Source organism: Muntiacus reevesi, chromosome 7 (genome assembly GCF_963930625.1).
Source record: "Muntiacus reevesi chromosome 7, mMunRee1.1, whole genome shotgun sequence".
Lineage (NCBI taxonomy): Eukaryota > Metazoa > Chordata > Mammalia > Artiodactyla > Cervidae > Muntiacus > Muntiacus reevesi.
In genome coordinates this window covers 68,142,921-68,169,606 of record NC_089255.1, presented here as the reverse complement: position 1 = coordinate 68,169,606, position 26,686 = coordinate 68,142,921, and the positions used below count along the sequence as shown (strand labels likewise).

Here is a 26,686-nt window from a genome sequence, read left to right as displayed (position 1 = left end):
AAATAAAAACTATCCCATTATATCCAAGTCCCTTAAAAACAACTGAGGGATTACCCAAACAAGAACACACTATAACACGAATCTGAACCCTTCTTGTGGAATGCTTGGGTAGAAGCTTCCCACAGTCATCTCTATACTTTGCATGTCCCTAACTATGCCAAACCCTTCTAATTGTTCAGGAAAGGCAATGCTGCCTAATAGGTATGCTAATTTAGCAGAGAGGTTCACACCACAACTTTTCTGCCTATCTGAACAACTTTTTTGATCTAGAGTCATAACTTACCCTCCCTGCCCACATATGGCAGACTTCCCCGATAGCTCAGTTGGTAAAGAATCCACTTGCAATGCAGGAGACATATGAGGGCAGCAGCAGCTAACTGATTAAGGCATCTGCTCTAGGCTGATGCTTTTCTACACTAATTCTGCATTCCACATACTGTGCAATCCTGGATACTTCAAGGCAATACTTAGCTTTTCTCTGTCAGCTGCTGTACAGCTTATGAGACTCTTCACTGTTCACTCTACATATCGTAACTTAACATCATTCACATTTTAATCCCACCACTCACTTCCCCTTCCAGATGAAGAGGAATCGATGGCTGTTAAGTGACACGTTGGGGATTAAGAATGCGCCTAGGTCCTACTGCACATAAACATAGTAGTAGTGTTAGTCGCTCAGTCGTGTCCGACTCTTTGTGACCCATGGACTGTAGCCAACCAGGCTCCTCTGTCCAAGGAATTCTCCAGGCAAGAAAACTGAAGTGGGTTGCCATTCCCGTCTCCAGGGGATCTTCCCGAGTCAGGGATTGATCCCTGCATATAAACATATGCTTACCATATTACCCAGACAAATACCCAAGAAAAATTAGTGCATCTGTCCACCAGAATAAAATAATATTCATGGCAGTTTTATTAAGATTTAAGAGTGGCAATAACTCAAATGTCCATCAACAGTAGAATAAGTTAATTGCAGAATATTTATACAATGGAATTTTATGTGACAATAAAAATAAGCTACCTGATATATGTAAAAACATCTATGAATCTCACAGACATTATACTGCACAAAAGCAGCCGAAAGGAAATGACTATCCATTGTCTGATTCCACTTACGTGGAATTCAAGAACAAGCAAAACTAACTGATGGTGGTAGAAGTCAGGATGGTGGTTACCTCTGGATGAAGAGGGCAGTGTTTTGACCAGGAACCTTCTGAGGTGCTAGCAAATGTTCTATTTCTAGCTGGGAGGTAGTTACATAGGCATGTGCTGTTTGTTTGTTGCTATTTAGTTGCTTAGTCATGTCTGACTCTTAGGACCCCACAGACTGTAGCCTATCAGGCTCCTCTGTCCATGGGATTTCCCAGCAGGAATACTGGAGTGCGTTGCCATTTCCTTCTCCAGGGGAACTTCTTGGACCAGGGATAGAACCTGCATCTCCTGCATTGGCAGGTAGATTCTTTACTGCTGAGCTACCAGGGAAGCTATACATGTGAAAATTTATGGAGCTTTCCAGAATGAACACTTTTCAGTATAAATTTTATATTTTAGTAAAAAGTGAAAACTATACACACAAGAATGCTCAGGTCAAATGTTAGTCAATCCCAGTTTAAATCTATTTGTAGATGACTCTTATCTTAAAAAATTAGTTAAAATTAAGTTAAGAAATTAAAAAAGGCCTTTCCTGAGCAGGATACGCTGCCACCACTGAACATGCAGCTACCAAAGCCACTCCACTGCCTACTGTCCAACCTGCCCAAGTTAATGAACTCATTTCTCTGACTTGCACTCTGACAAATGAAGAAATGGTAAACATTAAACAGACATAAATGAATTTGGAATTGTTTGTAACTTTGGGATGCTATGGATAAAGGGGGGGCTTTTGGTTTCTTAAGATATCCTAATGAAAATGGCCAAGATATTAATGATTCACTCAAAGCTATTCAATATTGAAAAATACCTGTCAGTTAGGGTAGACACTCACAGACAATACATGCTCCCAGAAACCAATGAATGCCCTTTCTAACTCACATTCTAAACAAGAATCTTTTATTACCACAACTATGAGTTCCACCAAATTGACAAACATCCCCAACCAAACTTGGAAGGAAAACTGGCTCAATTTTAGACTCACTGTAATTGATTCATAACAATCAACCCAAACTTCAAAAAACAATATTGTCAATTACAGGGACACTCTATCCATGAAGATGGGTTCTGAGAATCTCTTGACAGTTGCTCAGGAGAACCACAATCCATCCAGTGGATGCTAATTAAATTTCCCGTAATTTTCTGCGTCAGGAACAAATCAAGTTCCACAGTAGATCCATGATGAAAACTTTTTCAAAATTTGACTAGGAGGTGGTAAAATTGTGTCTTACCTGTGCTAAATAACCCAGGTAAACATGAGAGGTGTGAGCCAAAATACAGAAACTCCTTCTCAAGGCCCTTTGCGTGTGTGTGTGTGTGTGTGTGTGTGTGTGTGTGTGTGTTAGTCACTCAGTCGTGTCTGACTCTGAAATCCATGGACGGTAGCCTGCCAGGCTCCTCTGTCCATGGAAATCTCCAGGCAAGAATGCTGGAGTGGTTTGCTATTTCTTACTCCAGGGGATCTTCCTGACCCAGGGATCAAACCTGGGTCCCCTGCATTGCAGGCAGATTCTTTACCGAGTCACCAGGAAATAAAACTACGCAGGTCTCTAGGCTATAAATATATATTATCAGTAGTCTGTAAGTTTTCAGGATTGGAAAAAACCCATTCCTTGATGAGAAGCTGCAGGTGTTACAGTTGCTAGACTTTGTATTCTGAGCACAGGGAATTCCTACTTTCCTACCCAGTGATCTTGGAACTCTGTTACTGAACATTGCCAAACCCACATGCCTGATGCACAGTAAGGCCACACAATACTAAAACATTAGAGATTGGAACAGAGAAAGGTTTATTAGAGAGCCATGCAAGGAGATGGGAGGCTCATTCCCTATGGACCCCAAAGTTACTGAAAGCTTTCATCAAAGCCCTTTTAAAAGCAAAAGGTAAGGGAGGGGCGTGGTTAGTTGTTGCAGACTTCCTGGTGTCAGATCCTTTGTTCTTGACGTCGGGTCGTGGTCAGGTAACCATGTTCCTGTAAGTCTCTACCAAAGGAATGTTATTCTCTGTCATGACAAGAAAGGGCAAGGTCCCAAGGTACAGCTTTCACCCGCCAAGGTCCCAGTCCTGGCTAAGAGGAGGCAAAGCTCAGTTGACAGCTCCTTCAGGGCCAGGTCTCCAGATTCTGTCCACCTGTCATCTCTGACGGAGCAGGTGCCCAGGACCCAACTGGCACTCAGGCTCCTCAGGCTGCCCGTATGGTGGGGATCGGTCCTGTAGGCTGCATCCCAAACGGCCACTGCTATTAGGTCGCAGAGACCAGGATAGGGGAGACGCTCACTGCTGCCTCAAGGCCTGGGCCATGGCTAGTGGGTGGCCTCTAAAGCCCTGCAGGACACAGCCCCCAGTCTGTTCTCTGGGGCCCCCAGCTCACCCACTGTCCCAGGGCGGGGTGAACTGGAGGGCCTTCGGGAGAAGGCTGGGATCCACTCTTACCTCACTCATCACCTCCTACCACTCCACCGTTGTCTGACCATCCAACTCTCCTGCTCGACAGTTGGTTGCTTCTGGGCGGTCCCACTGCTATGCTGTCCAATGGCTGAGCAGGATCACTAAGGGTTGCTCACTGACAACTGGTTGCCAGTGGGTGGGCCTGCTGAGGCACCGACCAATGGCTGAGCAGGACCACTAAGGGTTGCTCACTGACAATTGGTTGCCAGTGGGTGGGCCCGCTGGGGCACCGACCAATGGCTGAGCAGGACCACTAAGGGTTGCTCACTGACAATTGGTTGCCAGTGGGTGGGCCCGCTGGGGCACCGACCAATGGCTGAGCAGAACCCATTGCCTGGTAACAGAACTCTGCAGGATTCGTCTCCTTACATAAAAATTGTACTCTCTATGCAGGAAAGGTAGCAAGAATAAAAGGCTCACTGAAACTAAACTGTCCTAATCAGGGGTTAGCAAACCAAAGCCCATGGGACAAATCTAGCCTACAGACTGTTTTCAGATGGTCCACAAGCTTAAAAAAAAAAATGTTTCCTACACATTTTAAACATTTACTTAAAAAAAAAGGAGAATGAAGAGAATATGAAATAAATGACAGAGATCATATTTGGCCTATATGAAGTTTTACTATCTGGACTTTTACTGAAAAAAAACTTGTTGACTTTAGTTTTAAACAAGTGGCAATTCTTAATCTGCCTTAGTATAATGTATCATCACCACTGTTAACGGCCCCATGATCCCTCCCCCAGATCTCATCCAGATTTTTTCCATAGGACATCATTCCAGGATGTCCCATGTGATTGGTAATAATGCCTCTAATCACTCTATTTTCTTGCATGCAGATCTAGCTGAAAACTGTGAGAAGTCAGTCTAGTACACTGTCTTATCCTCAACATGCACAAGCCACCTTTCTAAAGAAGACATCATCCCCAACTTTTATGCCTCCTAGCTCAGTGACCAGGTTCACTGGAAAAGATATCAGTGTGTATTAAATTGCAAAAGTGGCCACAAATTTTTCCGATCCCATTTGCCTGCTCCTCTGCATATGACTGTAGTTCTTTCCATGAGGAGATGGGAATCTACTCCTCTATTCTTTGAGTCTGGCCTTGGACATGACTTGCTTTGGCCAACAAAAGCATTATTAACAACATGACACAAGCAGAGGCTTGAAATCTGCTTGCACATTGGTGCTTACTCTCTCTTGCTGCTCTTAGGAACTCTCAACCAATATCATGTTAATAAGCTTGGGCTAGCCTGCTAGATGTTCTCTTTCCTGGTAGCTCAGCTGGTAAAGAATCCACCTGCAATGCAGGAGACCCTGGTTTGATTCCTTGGTTGGGAAGATCCGCTGGATGATGGGCCCAGCGACCTCCATCGTCCCGCAACTGCCAGACATGTGAATGAGACCATCAACTATCAGTGGACCATAAATACCTGTGTTGTAAGGCCAGATACCTTGAGGAACAGAGCAGAGCAAAGCGATCCCAGCCGATCCCAGCCAGTTCAGTGGCTGAATAAATAAATGGTTGCTTTAAACTACCTGGTTTTGGAAGTGTTTTGTTTTGCAGAAAATGTTAAGTGATATAGATGCAAAAATGTTTGAAATTATGAAAAGGAGCCATTTCAGGTCCTCTTGACAGCAGTTACAACAGTCCACCCAGGGTGCAATATGTCATAATGAAACTTCAAACTCAGACCAATGCACATTCACTCCCATGACTGACTGCAAGTTGATGTTAACCAAAGAAGCCTCCAGAGGCACAAACAGGTTACTGGAGACCTTCTGATCAAGCAGACAACTTGAGAAGTGTAAACTCCACTCAAAACAATGAAACAAAACTAGAATTTTGTTATAGCCAATCAAACTGACAATCCTCCTCCTAAGATTATTAACATGTCACTACGGACTATTGCTTTCCTTCTCTGTTTTCTATGACTCCACTTTTCTTCATTTCCCCTTCCCTTTTCAGAAGCAAAATATTCCTCACCTTGTTTTTTCCTTATTACTATTCTTATAATTGAAGTATAGTTGATTTACAGTGTTAATTTCTGCTATCCAGCAAAGTGATTCAATTATACATGTATATATACACATTTTTTTTCATAATCTTTTCCGTTGTGGTTTATCATAGGATATTGAATATAGTTCCCTGTCCTCACTGTGTTTTTAAGAATGAGTCAGACCATGGCCTCTTCTACCAACCTAACGTTTTGCTGGACCTGTTACCATTTACAACTCCAGGGGTCACTAGAACCATGGGAATTCCTCTGCTTAACACTAGCAAATAGCCTGTTGAGAACAGGATCTGAACATCTCTACACTTCAGAACATAATAGACAGTTATCTCCCAACCCAGACATTCAGGCTTGTTATTATAATTAAACAGAATTATAAACAGCCAATATTTTACCCAGAGAGAAAAATCACCCCCAATCACCTTTTAAAATACTCCTGTCTATGGTACTTTCGTAACCATGCAAGTATTAAGAAATACAATCAAGGGAAATAAAAATACTTACAAGACTTACCAAGAAATCCCATTAAACTATCCCAATGGTAGAAATACCTCCTCACTTGGTACTTATTTCTAAGGTAACACCTTGTGAAAAATAGAAAAGAAAAATATATCTTTGTTCAGGAAAAGCTGGCTATAAAGAGTCAATTGATATAGTTATCATTATATGTCATGATGATTCAGTGAAAGACATACACTTTCAACTCTTTACATATAAATCATACCAATTGTGTAGCACCAGGCCTGTTCTTTATCTGTGACCTCTATGCATACCAAGAGCTATTTCTGGGATTTCTTACCAGCTCCTTTCAAGATTTTAAATCCTGTTCAGTCTCACCATCTGGGTCTCTTCGGAGGTCTCATAGAAGTGATCTCCCAGGAGAAGTTGGAGGAGTCTATTGATTTGCTTGAGGGTTTTTACCTAGGTTAGGGCTCTCTGAATTTAAGAGATGGATCAGTAATATATCCCTTACTAGGGCTGAAATTTTATTCAATAAAACCATTCACACTAAAAAAAAAAAAAAAAAGCCAGAAAAAGAACTTTGTTTGCTTTCTTAGTAATTAATGAACCATCAACATAGCTTTACAATATTTATTGGTCTCACCAGGGGACATCTGCACTCTAGCTAATATTTCCTATTGTTTCTAAGTAAACACTTCAGTATAAGAAGAAATAATATCTTTAGAAAGTACAGACAAGGGCTGATTACTCTCAAAAGCTTGACAGTCTTGAGACCTGGAATCTATTTTCCTGACATGGGCTAGGTCAAGTAAAAAAAACCGACTTCCTGAAATTTTCTGAACTATAACAATGAGCTTTCCTCATTATAAAATTCATTTTTCTCCAGTGCATTTTTAAGAGAGTTTTAAAAACTACTGAAGAACTGATGGTAGGTGAGCAAATGGTGATTCTACACAAGGAAGAGACAGAATTCTTTGATCAACCTTTATTTTCCAGGAGAGACAGATGACCAAAGGGAGAGAATGATGAGTCCTGAGATGGTTGCCTAGCCTGGGCCATAAGTAACCACACCACACTGTATGCCCAACATCCTTATAGTTAATTTCTGTTAAACAGATACATAGATGATGTACAGTAGAAAATAGTTTTTTAGTGTGTTTCTTCTTAGCAACACCACAGAAATACCATGGATTTTATTCTTTATTACTGTTCAAGTTAACTTATCTATATGGAAATGATACCCTCAGACCATTTTTAAAAGCTGTTTCAAAAAATGTTTCAACTACAGAATTACTCTTGGATTAAGGGCAGTAACCCACCACCAACTAAGAAATGTCATTTTATTTATTTTTCAGAAAAATTTTGTTTTTAATAGAAAAACTATAAAACTGATTTAAATATATGTTTAATATTTTAAAATAAAAATTAAGAGACCAGAAACATGCAAGTGATCAGAAATATACTGATGTAATCATCTTTTGAAAATAAAAACATTTATTCAAGAGTCTATTAAAATGCACAAAAAGCAAACTTATTTTAGGATTTAAACCAAAGAAACATTTTAAATACCTGTTACTCTGTCATGTAAGCCTAACAACAGTCTTGATCTTGATAAAGTCTACTATTAACAACATGTCTTATAAGTGGTTCATTTCAGAAGTTGGAAATTATAAAATCAAATATAAGATAAAAATTTTAATGCCCATAACATCAAACTAATTTACTTTTACGTACATAATTTTATTCTAAAAAATTGAAGGTGGTTGGCCGAAGAATATATGTAGAAACAAACTTGGCCAGAAATAATCCTATAAACAAACTAAATACTGATGAAAAGATACCAAACTTTTTTAAGGAAAGCTCAAGGGAATTCCCCGGCAGTCCAGTGATTAAGACTCTACACTTCCACCGCAAGGGGCACAATTTCCATTCTTGGTAGGGGAGCTAAGATCCTGCAAGCCACATGGTACAAAAACACACAAAGACACACCAGAAAGAAAAAGTAAAGCTCAAGTACAAACGGAGTGGAATAAATCAAAGATTAAAATTCTATTCTAAAGCCAGAAAAGGCTATATTTCTATGGTTAGAATGAAAAAACTACCAACACTTTTAAATAAAAAATGCTTTTGCTAAAAAGCAGTTCTAAGAGAGAAGTTTATAGTGACATATGCTTACCTTAGGAAACAAAAAATCTCAAACAACCTAACCTTACAGTAAAGGAATAAGAGAAAAAAACACAGACAAAACACAAAATTAGTAGAAGAAAGAAAGAAATAAAGATGAGAGTGGAAATAAATGATATATAGACTAGAAAGTCAAGAGAGAAGATCAATGAAACAAAAAGTTGGCTCTTTGAAAAGATAAAATTGATAAATCTTTGGACAGACCCATCAGGAAAAAAAAAAGGAAGGGGTCCAAATCAATAAAATTAGAAAGGAAAAAGAAATGATAACCAACATCACAGAAATACAAAGGACCATAAGAGATTACTACAAGCAACTATACCCCAATCAAAAGGGCAACCTAGAAGAAATGGACAAATTCTTAGAAAGGCACAGCCTCCTAAAATTGAACCAGAAAGAAACAGAAAATATGAACAGACCAATCACCAGTACTGAAACTGAGTCAGTAATTTAGAAATTCCCAGCAAACAGAAGTCCAGGACCAAGAGCCTGCTCCGTTTTCTCCCGTCACAACTGGACCTAGAATCCACAGTAAATACACTCATCTGTGATTCCAACCACTCAGCCTCTCTATCGCCTCGCCACTCCATTTCCAAGTTAGAGAAAGGAGACCAAGTTAGCTGTTTCTTGTCTAGCCTTCCAAAGATATTTAATACATACATAAGCATTATGTAGGTGTGTGTGTATGTACATCCATATATTTGGATTGATCCCCATCTCATTTTAAACAATGGTAGCATAACTCACATACTATCTTTCACGTGGCTTTTTGCACTTCATCAATATATCTCAGATATGTGGTATATATAATATATACAATGCAATATTACTTGGCCATAAAAAAGAATGAAACATTGCCATTTGTAGCAATGTGGACAGATGTAGAGAATATTATGCATAATGAAATACATCAGACAGAGAAAGGCACACATGTGGAATTTTAAAAATAATAAAAATAAACATATATACAAAACAGAAACAAACTCTCAGACATAGAAAACAAACTTGTGGTAACCAAAGGGGAAAGGGAAAAGAGGAGGGGCAAATTAACAGATATTATTACACAGTATATAAAATAAATAAGCAACAAGGATTCACTGTACAGCAGTGGGAATTACACCCAATATCTTGTAATAACCTATAATGGAATATAATCTGCAAAAATACTGGATCACTGTGTTGTACACCTGAGAATAACATAATATTATGAGTCAACTATACCTTCATTTTTCTATTCAACTATCATATTCATTTTTTAAAACTGAAAAAAACCCAACAGATCTCAAAGACAATTCCATGTCAACACATAAACATTTTAAAATTCTTTTTTTGTGACACCTAGTATTCTGTTGTACTAACACTTTTTCAATTAATTCCTTATTGAGAGGCACTGAATTGGTACCAATTATTTGCTCTTATAAAAAATTTGGGATGAATAACACCAAGCAACTTAATTTCACAACTAAGTACAGATATTTATATCTGTAGAGTAAATATTTAGATATCAAAAGTTATGCCCTTTCCACTACTCCATAGCTGCCTTAGGATTCTAAGAAATAACACAGACTCACAATGATAGCCATTTAAATTATTTTATTTAAAAATGTTACCTAAATACCCAAATTATGCTTTCCACTTCAATAAAAAATTTTAAATTGTTTTTCTGAATATGTTGAAGGACCAAAATAGCCTGAGAGATGGTTTTATGCCGGAGGAAAATGACCTCAAAACCACCAGCACGAGTATTGTACTGGCTCTCACTTCGCATTCAGAAGGTATCTGGTCCTGAGGAGTCCGTGTCCCCCGGGACAGTGCCAGTGCTCAGAGACTGAGAGTAGCCTTCCGGGTTCACCGAGGGTAGTGCCACAGACATTTTGGCAGGTGATGTCTGAGAAGTGAAGAGTGGAACCGCTTTACCACCTGCAAAACGAGAAACTCATTCAGCTAAACAAGTGTACCTGAGTCCTTATGTGCCTTGAAACTTTTCCAAATAATACTGGGGATCAAAAAGAGAATTGCATTTGCGATAAATTCTTTTCTCAAGGTGCTCAGATCTTGTCAGAGAGATAAAATCACCCTTCTTGCCATACCCACTCACAGACAATTAGAGACAATATGTTATGATCTGAATGTTTATGTCTCCCCAAAATTTATATGTTGAAATCCTAATGCCTAGTGTGGTGGTATTAAAAAGTGTGACCTCTGGGAGGTGCTTAGGTCAAGAGAGTAGAGCCCTTATATACAAGATGAGTGCCTTATGAAAGAGGCCTCAGAGAGCTTGCCAGCCCCTTCCACCACGTGAGGACACAGGAACCAGGAAGAGGTGCCTCGATCTTGGGATGACCAGCCTCCAGAACTGTGAGAAATAAACTTCTGTTGTCTAAAAGCCACTCAGTCTATGGTATTTTGTTACAGTAGCCCGAATGGACTAAGACAGAATACAAGTGCCCAAAGTCACGTTACAGATGATAAATGGTAAGTAAGATCAAATAAGGAATGCAATTTGAAATGAAGAATTCATTAATATGTTCAAAAAGAAAAAAAAAAAACACACACACAGTTGACTACATATGTATATCTATCTGCCTGTAGGCTAATTCATTCCTCTAAGTTTAAAAAGAACATTGCCTAAGAATATAAAGAATGCCAACTTGGTATTGTTTAAGACCACAAAAACCCTCATTTCAAATTTCATGGATTTACCATATATACATAATAATAAGCATCTTAAAGGCAAATCATCTTAAATAATCTTAAAGATATCTCTGAGTCAAGAGTCATTGGAATTGACTTTACAAGAGTCTTTAAAATAGTCTCCACAGTAATAGAGTGAAATTTTCCATCAGACTTTTATAGGGACCACAGTAAAAGAAGTCAGTTTTGGAGATTTCAATGATGACTCAATCACAGCTGCCCAAGATGATCAAAATACTTGTAAAAGACAGATTCCTTTCATATTATGATGTCTAACTATGATTATTTTAACATTATCATTCCTGTTTGTTACTTACATCAATTTCTTTTTTTTTTTTTTTTCATAAAAGAGGAAAGGGAAATAAGATTTGGTATCATTATATCAATATCACAAACTAATACACCAGCACAATCCTCTAAGAAGAAAGCAATTCTTATGTCATTTAAAATAGAATAAGTATTTTAAATAGGAAAAGAATTCTTGAAATCTGGCTCTGTCAGGATATGATAAAAATTAAGAAACAATAAGAACTTAAAAAAAAATCTTCATAGTACATAAGCATTTAAATATTCTGACATTTTACAAAGTCATGATGTAGAATACTCAAGTAACCAAGAGCAGTATCCAAGACCAGAGGTTTAACTTGTCAATAAAGTAAAAATCAACACAGGGTACAACTAAGACTTGAAAACAAAATTAATAGTCAATCTGTAAATTTAAATGCTATCTTTCCTCAACTAAGAAAAAATTTCACTCCTTCCATTACTCACATATCTGTCAAAAACTACACTATTACCAGACATTCTTCTTTGTTACCCAATTTCACAAAACTGCTTTACATGTGCCTTTATTTTCTACTCTGAGCATTAGATTACCGATTAGATTGTTCAATGATGTAACAACAGCTGTAACAGGGTTTTTTTTTTTTTTGGACCTTGAAGAACTTTCAAAGTCTCAAGGAACATATTAAATTCAATTATTATAAAGTTATGTTAATTCTTATAATTACTATCTTACATTTATACAGCAATTAAAATTTTGCAAAAATCTTTTCCACATTATCTTATCTCATCCTGATAGTAATTCTGGAAGAAAGACAAGGTAAAAGTAACTGAGGCAGAGAGATATCAGAGTCGGCCTTTCCAGACGCATATGCTCACTAACTAAACATCTATAAAAGTCTATTATATGTGTGGAGCTAAGATGATGTTAAGAAGATATACAGGTGAAGAAGAAACAGTCCTCATCTTCGAGAAGCTTAAAACATAGTAGTGGAAGTAAGCATGTAGAAGAATACTTGGTTTAAGTTAAGTGAAAGCAATAGTTGAGCTAGGGCTTAAAAGATGTGGAAGGCAATGAAGGAAATAAAATAAATGATAACAGAAATAAGAAAAGGAGAAAGAAAAGTGAATAAAGAGAAAACAGAGGAACACAAAAGGGAAATGTTAGATAAGAAGGAGATCCAAAAGTGAAGAGTCACACAAGGTAAGAGATGGTTTTCAAGAGTCTAGCATAATTCATACTCATCGCTTTCTGCTTGATACCAAATATGTTAATTACTCACATAAAAATAATTATTTTTAAGGTGGTTGAGAGAAATTCCATTTTAAAAGTGGTGTGATGGTAGGGGCACCTAAAGAGAGGAGCAATTATAAAGTTTCAAGCACAAATCCCTTTATGATTGGTCAAGTCTGGGACCCAAATGAAGTCTGTTGTTCAGTCACCTGGGAACAGCCCCATCCAGACTGTCAGTAAGGCTTTCATGTGGGAAGGAGTAAAAGGGGAAGGGAGGAATAAGAACATGGATTCTGTGACAAGGCAGAGCTGGGCACATCCGCTCGTTTACTCAACAACTATCAACTGAGCACCTACTATGTTCTAGGACAGGCACTGTTCTAGACTCTGGAGATTCTGAAGAAAAGAAAAGCTCTAATCTCACTGATATCATATTTCAGATAGGTGTAAAGAGCAAATAACAAACAAATAAGGAAACATATACTATGTCAGGTTGTGATGAGTGCTATAGTGGTAAAGAACCCACTCGCCAATGCAGGTGACATCAGAGACCCAGGTTCAATCAATCCCTGGGTCGGAAAGATCCCTTGGAGGAGGAAATGGAAACCCACTCCAGTATTCTTGCCTGGGAAATCCCATGGACAGAAGAGCAGAGGGCTACAGGCCATGGAATTGCAGAGTTGGACATGACTGAAGCGACTTAGTGCAAGAGGAAGAATAAGTGTTGAGGGACTTTGAGAAAGTTACATAATTTTCAAAACCCTGTTTCCTCACCTACAAAATATAGGTAAGAGTACCTACCGCCAAGGGTTTAGTGAGGATTAAATGGGATAATTTATATAAAGTGTTTTGAATAGTGCTGGCACACAAAAAGTACTTAACACAGATTAGCACTTGCTTTTAACAAACTGGAAAGAAACTATCCTAAGAGGCAATGACTCTTAGGGTTGGCTGCAAAAGGTAGGTCAACTTATGAGAGAGGGATAAGAATGTGTCACTGAAATACACTAAGGAAAAAACCCCACAGTTCTAGAGGGCCTCCAAATAATTATGCTAATTTTAACTCTAGTAATTGTGTTTTTAATCAATGAATTACATAAATAAAATGTATCATCTTATCTAAATGGTTTGTTAATGTACATTTTGGAGAGATTTTTTGAAGTGCTCATTTATACAAGCAAAATCAGTTTTAGAACTTTAAAAGAGAACTTTTTAGGCTGGAAACCATTTTTAAAAAGCATCAATGTTAACAGGCAAAAAGCATAACATTCATATCCAGTTATGGTCCTCACAGAGTTGAATTCTTTTAAGAAAAGACATAATATCTTAATAAATCATCAGTAAAGCAAACATAAAATTTCTACCTCTATTAATGTAGTTTGATGATTTCAAAGCTTGACTTTTAAAATTTCCACAGTCATGTCATTACTCTATGATGTAATTGTTTCAACAGCTGTTTTCAGATTTGTTTTAAAAAAAGGAAAACTATTCCCTGATTCCATGGGCAGGCACTACGTCATTTAACCTGGCATGCATTTAAGCTGGAGGTGTCACTGAGCGAGACCATGTATTTGAAGCATCCTAAGACAGGTTTTAATATACTTTTTAGACATTTGAAATTCAATTTTTTGCTTTAAAAGTATTTAAAATTCATAAAGAAACTCTTTTCTGTTATCTTCTTAGAAGATTAAGGAACAGAAAATCTAAAACTAATTTATTCTAATAAAGCAATAATGCAGGATTTTTAATGTCCATTTAAGAATTTGCCTATATATCGTATGTGTATTGTTTTTAAAAATACATGTAGATATAACTTTCTAAAAGCTTTTTAGGTTTAGATAATCTATTTCATCAGTAGGTTTTAGATTCTGACTCTAATCTTCAGTCAGTAACCCATTATTATGTCTGTTATTTGCAAACTGAGAGGAATCCAAACAAAGCACTCTCTCCTAAAACAACATGAGACAAATAGAGAAAAGAAGAAAAAAATTCCTCAGTAACTTCACAGAAGAATGTAGCACTGGACACTCCTTACTTGGATTCAGTAACTGCATGTGGCATGAGTCACATAAATAAAGTTATGGGATTCTTCTATGAGTAGATGAATAGATAGTACAGTGACTTTAAATTGTTTGGATTTGGGTATTTCTTTGAGCATATCAGGATAGGTTTCTTATAAACTCATTTAAAAATAAAATGAAAAAGGAAACAAAAACTGTAATAATCTTTAACCCAAGTACATGAAGGATCTTAGCCTAAAGTCTAAGGATGGGTGATCATGGATCTATGAATACTCTGAAATCATACGCAAATTACTTTCATAGGAAATACTTTCATATTTATATGTGTTCATATATATACAGTCTTGAAGGGATTCAGGGAGTCATAGCTATCAGTGTCTCTCAGGGGTTTGCGGACCCTAAACACTTAAGAGCATGTGCAGATGAAGCACATTCTCTGGGTTGTTTTTCCAGCCACAGTGGTGAAGTACATGGGTTCCTCTCCTGTACACTGTTGATGCCTTAGTCTTAGGATGGCAACTCCACTGCAGCACTTAGGAAACTGCACTGCAATTATTGACATGTCTATTGGACAATATATTCCTCCCAAGCATGGACTGTGACTCACATTACTATCATTTGTTTGTAGGTCTATTGCTCCTACTAAATGTGCCCCATGAGCAAAGCAACTTTGTCTTGTTTACCTCTGTATTCTACAAAGTTGCAGCATAATGCTAGTACGTGCTGGGCCTTAAAATGATTGCTGAACCAAGCTGATTTGTTTCTGCCTAGACAGTCTGTGGTTCCTCATGACTAACAGCTTGCTTAGATTCATGTTGACCAGATCTTGTCTTTAAGATTAGCCCTGAGTTCCAGCAACACAGTTGCTTCCCAGCTGTCTACGAAAATGTTACAGTATTTCAGCTGTGCTTTATTGAGTTCTTGAAGCATTTTTCCTGTCCACTCTGGGCTCATCTACTCTTGCTTAAATTCCTTGCTTAAGCAGCTGCTAAACTATCCTGCTGTATTCAATTCTCCTCACATACTTAACCCAGCCCTGCAGATTTTGCAATCATAGCTTTGGTGCTTGAGAACAAATACTACAAGTTTTGATGAAGATGGTGTCTGGTCATTTGATGTTAAGTACACAGTATGAAAAATTTGATTTGCCTCTGCTTCACAGAATTAGTCACTATTAAACATTTCTTCCCTTACTTTCATGTTTAAAAGTGATTTAAAATGTTTTATAGTCTCATCCCAAGGTATGTTTTACAAATATAAATCCTATTACATTTTTTTAAGTTTACTATTGCTTCTGTTTTTTAAGTGAGTTGACAAATGCTTATTTTTAAATTTATAATTTAAGATAAAAATACAGCAGTCCCTATAGAAAGAATAAATGTATCGGCACCTGTAAAAACAACTCCAAATCTTTTTTTCTCCAAAAGCAATAGCTAATGTGAAAGATTTGTTTCTTCTTATGCCAGGTTCCAGCTGCTTCACTTTGTTTAAAACTGACTTCAAAGTTTAAACAGTGTCCTGTCCCAACAAATAACCTCCCCCAGATGGAATTATCTGGAATACTAGCCTCGGTGCTCTGAGTACCACACCTGCAGCCTTTTAATTCAACATTTTATAAACTTTCATAGAGGAAATGATAGATTTTATGGTCTCCTATCTTTTGGACAGTTGACTTTAGTGTTTGAAGGGAATTTTATACTTTGGATGAATTTGGAGATATTTAGAAGAATAAAAAAATTGGAATTATTGTTTTTACTGTGTTGATTATTATGAGAGAAAGAAGGAAATGAAAAAAATTGAAACATTTAAAGTAAAAAATCTTACCTGTAAATAAAGATGTGAGGTACAGACTGGGCTCAATTTGTGTCTGATCCATATCACCTGGTGAAGCTACAGTTAAAAAATTTTTTTCATAAGAAAATCAGTGAAGCATAGAAATAATCATGGTTTCTTCCACTTAAAAAACAAACAAACAAACAAACCGACAAACCAAATGCACTCCCACAGTTAGTTTCATAAAACCAGGCAAACAGAAGCCTGACCTCATGGCTTAATATAAAAAAAGAAATTAAACAGCTGAATTTTAATAACTGTCAATAGGATAATACTTTACCCAATAGATTATTATCTTTATGCATCCTAGGGAAAAGGATCATGAGAGAATTTGCATTATTATTTGTATTAAATAAGAGAAACTCATGGGCCATTTCTTCCCAAGCTAAAAGCTTTCAGATTCTCTTACTTAAGGATTTAATCATTATAAATGAAGTTTATCCACCTCACTAGAACTGACTCAAATTTGTTCCTTTTTATAGCTGAGTAATATTCCATTGTATATATGTACCATAACTTCCTTATCCATTCATCTGTCAACAGACGTCTATGCTGCTTCCACGTCCTGGCTATTTTAAATAGTGGTGTAGTGAACCCCAGATACATGTATCTTTACAATTATGGTTTTTCTAAGGTATATGCCCAGTAGTGGGATTGCTGGGCTATATAGCAGTTATATTCTTAGTTTTTTAAGGAATCTCCATACTGTTCTCCATAGTGGCTATATTAATTTACATTCCCACCAACAGTGCAAGATGGGTCCCCAGTGAGGTGGATGAGCCTACAGTCTGTTATACAGAGTGAGGTAAGTCAGAAAAAGAAAAGCAAATACTGTATATTAAGGCATATATATGCAATCTGGAAGAATGGTACCGATGAACCTATCTGCAGGACAGGAATAGAAACACAGAGATACAGAACAGAGTTGTGGACACAGTGTGGGGAGAGAGTGGGACAAATTTAGAGAGTAGCACTGAAACATAGACATAACCATATGTGAAACAGATAGACAGCAGGAAGTTTCTGTTTAACACAGGGAGCTCAACCCCGTGCTCTGGGATGCGGTGAGGAGGGCGAGCGAGCAGTGCTTACTCTGATGTTACCATTAGATAGTATCTATGTTCACTTTCCCTCTGCCTTTAAGTTTCTGAGCGAGGGGACAGAACTTACTGCTAGACGCTTTTCAGATTCTGTAATTCAGAGTGTATAGAATCTGGTATACAAGCACAGAAAGACAGGTACCAATACTATCTCAGAGATCCCTTCCACTGAAGAACCACTTGTTTGTAGCAAGTAAATTAAGAGGCAATTTTCTCTGAAGTGGTTGCCTGAAAACCCAGAATTCAAACTTACCTATTGTGGTATAGTAAGAAATAAGCAACACCATTCCCTTTCAGACTAAACAAAACAGGGTGGAAGCTAAGAAAAAGAACCTACTTTTTTCTGTTCGTACTACACTGGTATGTAAGATAAAAAAATTTTGGCAAGTAAATAACAACCAGACACTCTTCTTAGAGAGACAGCTGAAAGCTTGTGGCTAAGAGCACAGATTCAGAGACCAAGCTACCTGAATGCAAATCACAGTGCCGACTTGCCGTGAGGTCTGGGAGGAACCCCACACTGTGAAGGATCGCCACTTTGTGCTTCCATCTCCTCTTCTAGCTCAAAGGTTTCTTACGATCGTGAACAAGAACAATATATGTAAATTAAATAGCCTAGAGCAGTGCCCACAGAGGCACTCAGCAAGCAGTTGTTTTATTATTATCTAGCCTATGATTATTTTCTAACTTTTCCCGATTGACAAAAGAATTGCTCTCATTAAAGCAATCTTTCCAAAACGTATTTTGACAGGGAGATTTTTTGTTTAAGAAAAAGAAAAAAATATTGATCACATATTAGAGCAGTAGAGCTGTAAGGGATCTCAGAGATTATCTTATTTTTACTAATAAGGAAATCACAATTCAGAAAGGTTCACTGACAAAGAAATCAATGTCAGGGTTAGTTAATGACAATCAAATTAGTGTTGGAACTACAACTCATAAGGTTCTTTCCCCACCACCCAACGTTTTCATACTCTTTTACTAAGATGTATCTTGGTAGATATTGAGCTATTGAGACCTGTAAGAATAATCAGAAATTACCTGTTCTATTTTTTAAAAAAAAGTTATGAAGGAAGGAAATATATAGTATGTTCAAGAGCATAGCCGTTGATTTCGGAATTGGACTTGGTTTGACTCTCAGCTCTATCATTTATTAAGTGTGTAACCCTGGGCAAAATATGTCACTTCTTTGAGCCTCAGGTTCATCAAATGTGGAATAAGACTACTATTAACATTACCTACTTAACTGGATTGATAAAAGATCTTAGCAGAGTATATGACATAAAGGAAGTACACATAAATGGTGGCTATTACATATTTTTATTATTGTTACTATAACCATAAACAAAACTCTCCTTTACCCAAACTAGAACAGAATATCTCTACAATGATTTCTAATGGGGAAAAAAAGACCACTATGTCAATATCAGAGTTGACTCTTGTCATTTTTTCCTATAACAAGTAGCAGCCTCACAATTCTCACTTGCTGGTGAAAGGGTTTACTGGAAGTTTGTATACTGTGCTCTGTAGGTGACAATTAAGGTAGCAAACACATCCAAACACAACCCACACCATGGCAAACAAGATTTGAAAGCTGTTTATCAAGTTTGTTAGTTCTTACACTTCCTTACCCTGCCATTCAAAATTGAAGAAACATAATAATCATTGGTATTCAAGTCAAAGAAAGAAGAGAAAACTTCTAAATATTTTATCTATAAATTTCTATTAACATTTCTATGGAAATTCCGAGTGGGTAGTAGTGATTAAAAATTGAATCATAAATTACCTGTGAATATAATTTATCCTTTTAGCTTCTCCATAAAAGGCAAATGTGTTAACTTTATTTAAATGTTTAAAACTACCACAGAATAAAAACAAATGATCTTAGATCTAAAAATAGAATCGAAGGCTGGAAAAGTAGGGATATTCCTGAAAAAGCTTTAAATGAGGGCACTCTGAGGGCATGGGGATTGTACCACCTGTACACTATACTTATTCCAAACATTCACTGTATTTCAGCACTTTAATTTATTTTAAATGGTCTTTCAAAATCTTGTAGCTATATGGTGTCAACATGAAAGCAAGTCATCGTATTTCAAAAAGTGGTACTTTTAAAAGGACAGGAACCTAAGCTTTATGTTTTACTCCTGTATTTTAAAAAAATTTATTTTTGGTTGAAAATTTATCTTCCACTCTGTAATACTATCTTTAGTAAGAACCACTAGAATAGCAATACTTAAACCTGTAGATCAATATTGTTTTAAACAAATTCTTTATGTATTTAAGAAAACCATATAGTACTATACGACTGTTAACTGCAAAACAAGGATATAAAGATGAAGGCCTCCAAAACAGGAATTTTTTTAACCCACAAAACAAGAGTTTTTAAATGAGTGACACCCAGAATTTGAAACCAAATCTAACAAGCAGAAATCTAAAATTAGTAACAATCGGAATAGCTGGAGCTTTTATACTAGTGTGCTCACTGAAGGAAAAAAAGGGGGGGTGTATTAGGAATATTATTAACTATAGAAGTTAATACTTTTCAAACAAATAAGTTACTCATTGGCTGCATCTCTAATAGGTATACAACTCTTGCCAATAATAGCATTCTCAGAAATAGTATCTTGGCAGCATAAAAGCTTATATTCAACTGACAGGAAGTTGATTGGCAATTCAGAAAATAGATGACCCACCTATTCTAAATGCAGTCTATGATTTATTTGAATAATGTACACTTAGTTATTAAGGCTCATTAAAAACCATTTAAGTGCTTACTGAGCAGTGTAATGACAAAGAGAGTTCCTGCCTTTTAGTGGCAGGAATGTCTAGAGGGACATTCCAGCATTAAAATCTGGTTGCAAACAGAGACTCGATGTTTTAGTAGACAACTTTATCTACAAGACACTTCCTGCTGGTCGAACAGCCTGTGACACAGCTACTAAAACAAATTCCTCTCAGATAATTCTTTATAAAAGCATGCCATAATGGTTTGAAAACTAAAGGAATCTTAAAAATTACAATAGGTTTGCCCCATGAAAGAAGCCATACATTCAGTGTAATTTTATTTTTCTAAAGTACAAAGCCAAAAGAACTAATCTATGCTGCTAGAAGTCAGAACAAAAAAAAAGTCAGAATGGTGGTTATCTTTTCGGGGGTGGAAGCTGTGTCTGAAAGGGAACGTGAAGGGGCTTTGGGGATGCTGGCAATATTGTTTCTTGAAGACCAAAGTGTGCTCAATTTCTGAAAGTTCTTTCAGCTGTACAGCTATGTGTACTTATCTGCATGTATATTATACTTCCATAAAAAGTTGAAGTTGAAAAAACTTCAACAGGTTAGTTTCATCAATTAAAAGGTTAGTTTCATCTTATTGTTTTAAACTGTTTTCCAATGAATGAAAATGCCACAGAACTAACTACCAGGTAGCCTTTCACATCAAGTAAAAATCGGCAGCCAGGCACACTGCTAACTACAAAGACAAATTCCTATTTCTCTTCTTAAAATCCTGAACCAACTGTGAGCTGAAATCACTCAGAAAGTGAAAAAAAGCAAAAGTCGCTTAGTAGTATCTGACTCTGCAACCCCACGGACTGTAGCCCACCAGGCTCCTGTGTCCATGGAATTCTCCAGGCAAGAATACTGAAGTGGGTTGCCATTTCATTCAGAAGCAGAAGGTAAGTTCTGGCTGTTGTCATTGTTGTTCTTGTTTGACTCTCAGAAGTCTAGTTTGACTTACGACCTAGGATACCTGATGCTACAACAATGAGCCACTCAATTTAATTGAAAGCTCAAACTAATCTCATTTTAACTAATCTTGAAAGCATTTCTAAAATATCAATACATTTTGTAAAAGTCACTTATTTCCTTATTTTGACTACAAAAAAGTTTGCTCTTTCAGCTTATATATAAAGCAATGACATCATAATGACATTTAAACTCAACTATAGCTCTTAATCAATTATTAACTCCTATAACTTTAATCACACGAGGCCACAGATTGTTTAGAAGGTCACTGTTATCACAGCCTTATAAACAATGATTGATAGCAAACAAAGCTGAAATTAAAGTATGTCTCTAATATTTACTTAACAGTTTGAATCTGAGTGTTTTTATAATTTATGAACAGAAAATTCATTTTCTGAGATGGAAATTCTTTCTAATGAAAACTTCTCTCAAACTATGGCCTGTGACTATCACTAAAAATACAGTGTATTATTTGTATAGCCTTTACAGTGGATTTTGCCATATCTAGTCACTCCTAACTAAATTTGGAAACAAAAATTAAATGTGACACAGTGACCAGTTCACTTCCCCCAAGGCCAGACCTGGTAACTTGAAAAAAAGAGTGAAAGAATGAAAAATGAGCTTTCAAATACAGGAAGCCACTAGAAAATAAGAACACCATTTCATATCCTAAAATTAGAGCTTTAAAGATTTTCTGTTGACTAGTAAGTTTCAGGGTTGGGGGAAGGGAGGCAAGGGGATTTCTGCTCATGTACACACGACACCGACGGGAATGAGGGCCAGTCCAAGTTCTAAGTTACCGTCACCCTGGGTAATAGCTCCAAGCTGCGAGGCGCAGCTGTATCGGCCCTGCCAGCAAGGCCCTGGCAGCAGCGCTTTGATAGCGTGGGGCCCTGAAGTGTCAGGATACAGAGAAGACAGCAGTTGTTGGCTGTGAAAACAGTCTGATACAAACCAGATGGGAACTTACTAGATGGGCAACACAAAGGAAAACAATTGGTTCATTCAACAAAGTCAGGCCCTTGCCCCAGAGAATTCACAGAAGACAATAACAGTCACCCAGAGTTGATGCAAACAAGAAACAGTCATGTGGTTAGTTTAAAGAATTGTTTTTCCTCAGACTAAACAAAGTTTTGCTTTCTAATTCTTATATTCATTAATTGCAGTTTGGTGTACAGGCCTTTTTGCCATAGACAAATATTTCATTTATACAATAAATACTTTTATGACACTGAGAGAAATATATGAGGACATAGAAACTAATTTTGTGCTGCTTCCTGTGAAGTGCTATGAACATAGGTTAAGCTATTTCAAGAAATTGGAAAATTTAGAAAATGATTGATTATGCTGACACAGCAATTAGAAAATATCCAACATAATATTTCCATGACTTCCTAAGTCTGATTTGTTTTAATGTAGGAAGAAAAACATGAAGGCAATAATCATAGGCTCCTGGAACTACATTTCTACCTAAATGATTTTTTCTGACTTTTTTAGATAGGACAGTATTATTGTAATTATATTCACAGCTAAAAAGTGCCAAAGTTCTCTACAGACTTAAACTGCGTGAGTGTCATCACACTAGCAAGTACCTGTTCATCTTTCTTTTTTTGGTACCTGTCCATCTGAAGTTGACAATATAATAAAGATTAACAATTTGATTTTAAGATCACTTTCGGCAATAACATTTCACTTTAAGACACTATAGGCATATATTCCACAATAGTCATCTGTTCTGCTATTCTGAAAGATAGTAAATAGCATTCCAGCTTAAAATAATTCATAGGTAACTGCATATTTTCCATTGGAAATTCCAGCACAACTTGGGCCTCTGCATTTGCTACTAATTTAAAAACACATCCAAGAAAGCCTTATATGTGTAATCACTATTCTTAGGTGATAGACAAGTAGCCCATCAAAGAAACCGAAAGTAACAGCACTTTTCACGCAATTATTTGGACATTTTATAATAAAATATACATAATATAAAATAATATAAAACAGTAAATCTATTTTGTATCTTTATAATAAAAAATGGTTTCTTAGAAGACATGAATTTGTGGAATTGTGAAAATTACTGTGATACTTGAGACACAACCCAGATTTCCCAATTTGCATTTGATGCACTATCCTGATTATTTTTTTTATGCTTCCCAACGCTAAACACTGAGGCCAAACATTGAATGACATCTTTCCTGTTGCATTAGATCTTTCATCCTTTGCAAGGCATTTCTGAAGTAAAGCAGAGAAACAGAAGTGGAATAACAGCTTGATGTGTAGACTAAATGCAGTCATCAGCATTTCCAGCCATGGGCATCCCCATGCCCTGGCCCCTCCACTTTGCTGTTCATGCACACACATTCACACACATTGTTTTACAGTCTAAATTACTGGCAACAGTAACTGAATGATGGTTTTGACTAAATTTAATCATCAAATCCAAAAATCAGGTCGTGCTTATAAGCTGAATTCCCATGTAATAAGAAGGAAAAGAAAACATGAAAAAATTGGCCTTATACAAAAGGAATTAAGAATAAATGTATCAATTCTGCTAAAAATTTTTCTAAACACATGGAATTAACTCTAATAAAATGATTAACAAAGGTAGAGTGTCTGGGATTTATTAGTAAATGTATTTCTTAGATCTTGGATTAACCCATGAAGAAAAAGGAGTTGGTATCATATTTATTATTAGGTATACTGATGTAAATTTCTTCGGACATTACCCATTTTTACTTTTATGGGTATATATATACACACCTACATATATGTATGAAAAAAACAAGCAACTGCATTAACTATTTTTATCAGATAAACAGATCTTGAAATGATTTCCAAGAACAAGGGCCAGATCAGGCAGAACTTTTTAGGATATGATGTGGAGTCTGGACTCCAGGCTGGTGCAAAAAGAAGTCTTTGGAGGGGTCTGAGCAAGGAGTCAAGTGATCTGATTAATATTTTAAACAGTGACTCTTGCTCTGGGTGGATAAAACAGGTAAGCAAAATGAATATAGGAAGACCAATTGAGAAATTTCTCAGGATAAAATTAAAGTTGAGGAATATTATGATTTAAAAAATCAACTACAGAAAGTAGAAAACTCAGCTTGACACCAAGCTGCTGAAAAACATTTTGGTTAGCTTTATTAGAACAACAAAAACTTCAGTATTAAACCAGTTTTTAACAACTTCTGTGAACAGTGAGACAATCAAGAGTAGTGGGGTTTTTTAACCTATCTGAAACCTCAGTTTTCTTATCTGTATAACACTAATAAAAACATTTTACATATTCACTAGTTTACTGTGAGAATGAAAACTACAACACATGAGAGTTTTTTGTCAGCTATAAAGCACCTCTCCTTTCTCTATCTTTAAATCTTGAAGATGTCCAAGATTTTAGTTTCATCACTGTAGGTATGGTGGAAGAAACAAACCTATCCTATTTGGCAGTGACTGTGTTCTATACTAGTGCAACTCTAGGCAGGATAGATTGACTAGAGTGTGATCAAACCAGTAAAGAGCTTGGAAACAATATAAGAAATAGTAAAAGGAACACGGGCCTTCCCAAGTAGCACTAGTAATGAAAAATCATCTGCCAATGCAGGAGATGCAAGAGATGCGGGTTCGATCCCTGAGTGGGAAGATCCCCTGGAGCAGGGAATGGCAACCCACTCCTGTATTCTTGCCTGGAAAGTTCCAGTGACAAAGGAGCCTGGCGGACTGCAGTCCATGGGGCCACCAAGAGCCGCAGACGACTGAGAGACTGAACACAAAGCGAACACAGCATGTAGATTTTGGATTGTAACTGTTATCAAATATTTGAAAGATTGTTCCATTGAAAGACTGGATTCTGACGCCCAATAGGACAGAACTAGAACCAATAAGTGAGAAGTTAAGAGGCAAATGTTAACTCAGTAAGAATAATCAGTGCTTTCCATCAATAAAATGAACAACAAACAAGGGTGCTTCCCGATACTGTGAGATAACCATTTACTGGGTCTAATGTCTCATTGGCTGGCTCCCTCTCCTTTCTCTATCTTTAAATCTTGAAGATGTCCAAGATTTTAATCCAGGGATGCTCCCATCCCCTTTCTGTACTTAATCCTTGGGTGATATCATCCATACCCACAACTTTAAATAGCATCCACACTGTCAACTCTCAGCTTTTTATCTCCAGTCCCAACCTCTTCACTGAGTTCTAGTAACAAACTGCCTATCACTTGGAGTTTTATTAGGCTTCTCAAAATCTGTGTGCCCTGCAGAGAATGGCTGATTTTCACCTCAATCTTCCTAACTTTAATACGTAGCACTATCATTCAACCAGTAATTTTCAGACCAGAAATTCAGGAGTAACTAATCTTTGACTCTGCTTTCAATTACACTCTACATCTAATTTGCCTTAGTAAGTAATTTTTGAAATAAACTTATTCCTCAGCTCTATTAGGTATATGCCATCAATACATAACCTTAACCTGACCACCATGACACCTCCACCAGGGTCCAAGCCACCATCACCTCTCATTTGGAATATTGGGAAAGTCACACACTTCCAATTAGTCTATTTCCACCATTGTCTCCCTAAGGTCTGTTCTCCATCTAGAAGCTGGCGGAAACTTTTAACAATGTAAATTAAAGTCTGTCATTTCCTAGTTCAAACCCTCCATAGGATCTTCATCATTTGTTGTTGTTCAGTTGCCAAGTCGTGTCCAATTCTTGCAACCCCATGGACTGCACTATGCCAAGCCTCCCAGTCCCTCACCATCTCCTGGAGTTTGCCCAAGTTTGTGTCAATTGAATCAGTGATGCCATCCAACTATCTCATGCTCTGTCACTCTCTTCTCCTTCTGCCTTCAATCTTTCCCAGCATCAGGGTCTTTTTCAATGAGCCAGCTCTTTGAATCAGGTGGCCAAAGCATTGGATCTTCAGCGTCAGCATCAGTCCTTCCAATGAAGATTCAGGGTTGATTTCCTTTAGGATTGATTGGTTTGATCTCCTCACTGTCCAAGGGACTCTCAAGAGTCTTCTCTAGCACCACAGTTCAAAAGCATCAATTCTTTAGCACTCTGCCTTCTTTATGGTCCTGCAACTTATCTTTATTCTCATCATACTCAGACTGAAATCCAAATTCCTTCTCAGAGTCTGCAGAGCTCGACATGATCTGCGGCCTACATCTCCTGTCTCAGTTCCAACCACAGCTCCTTTGCTCCAACCACAATGGCCTTGTTGTTCTTTGGGCAAGTTCATTCCCATGTTAACATCTTCATTTTTCCTTCATATTTCTACATGAAATATTCTTCCCCAAATGTTTGTAACATTTCTCCTTCCCTTCATTCTATGTGGAAATGCCATTCCTTCAAAAAGGGCTCCCCTAACTAAATGATCTAAAGAAGCAAAACCACTTACCTTGCTTCCTTCACTATTACTCTGCTTTATGTCCATCTTAATTGAAACTAACAGAAATACAAATTGACAGACATTATTTTTAAAATAAAGAATACCTTTCAAAAATGTTTAGCTTTTTATTTGGAA

General features: G+C 37.0%; 1 protein-coding gene across 4 annotated transcripts in view; it reads right to left on the bottom strand.

The window, feature by feature from the left end:
• Window positions 1-7,506: 7,506 nt before the first annotated feature.
• The window catches only part of KIAA0586 (KIAA0586 ortholog), a 118,491-nt gene continuing 99,311 nt past the window's right edge, over window positions 7,507-26,686 (bottom strand). For all 4 annotated transcript variants that reach the window (XM_065940886.1, XM_065940887.1, XM_065940888.1 and 1 more), the window contains 2 exons: window positions 16,307-16,372; window positions 7,507-10,171 (listed from right to left, as the gene is read on the bottom strand). In XM_065940886.1, coding sequence (XP_065796958.1) covers window positions 10,020-10,171; window positions 16,307-16,372 — 218 coding nt within the window. In that variant the 3' untranslated portion in view covers window positions 7,507-10,019. The remainder of the gene's footprint in view (window positions 10,172-16,306; window positions 16,373-26,686) is intronic.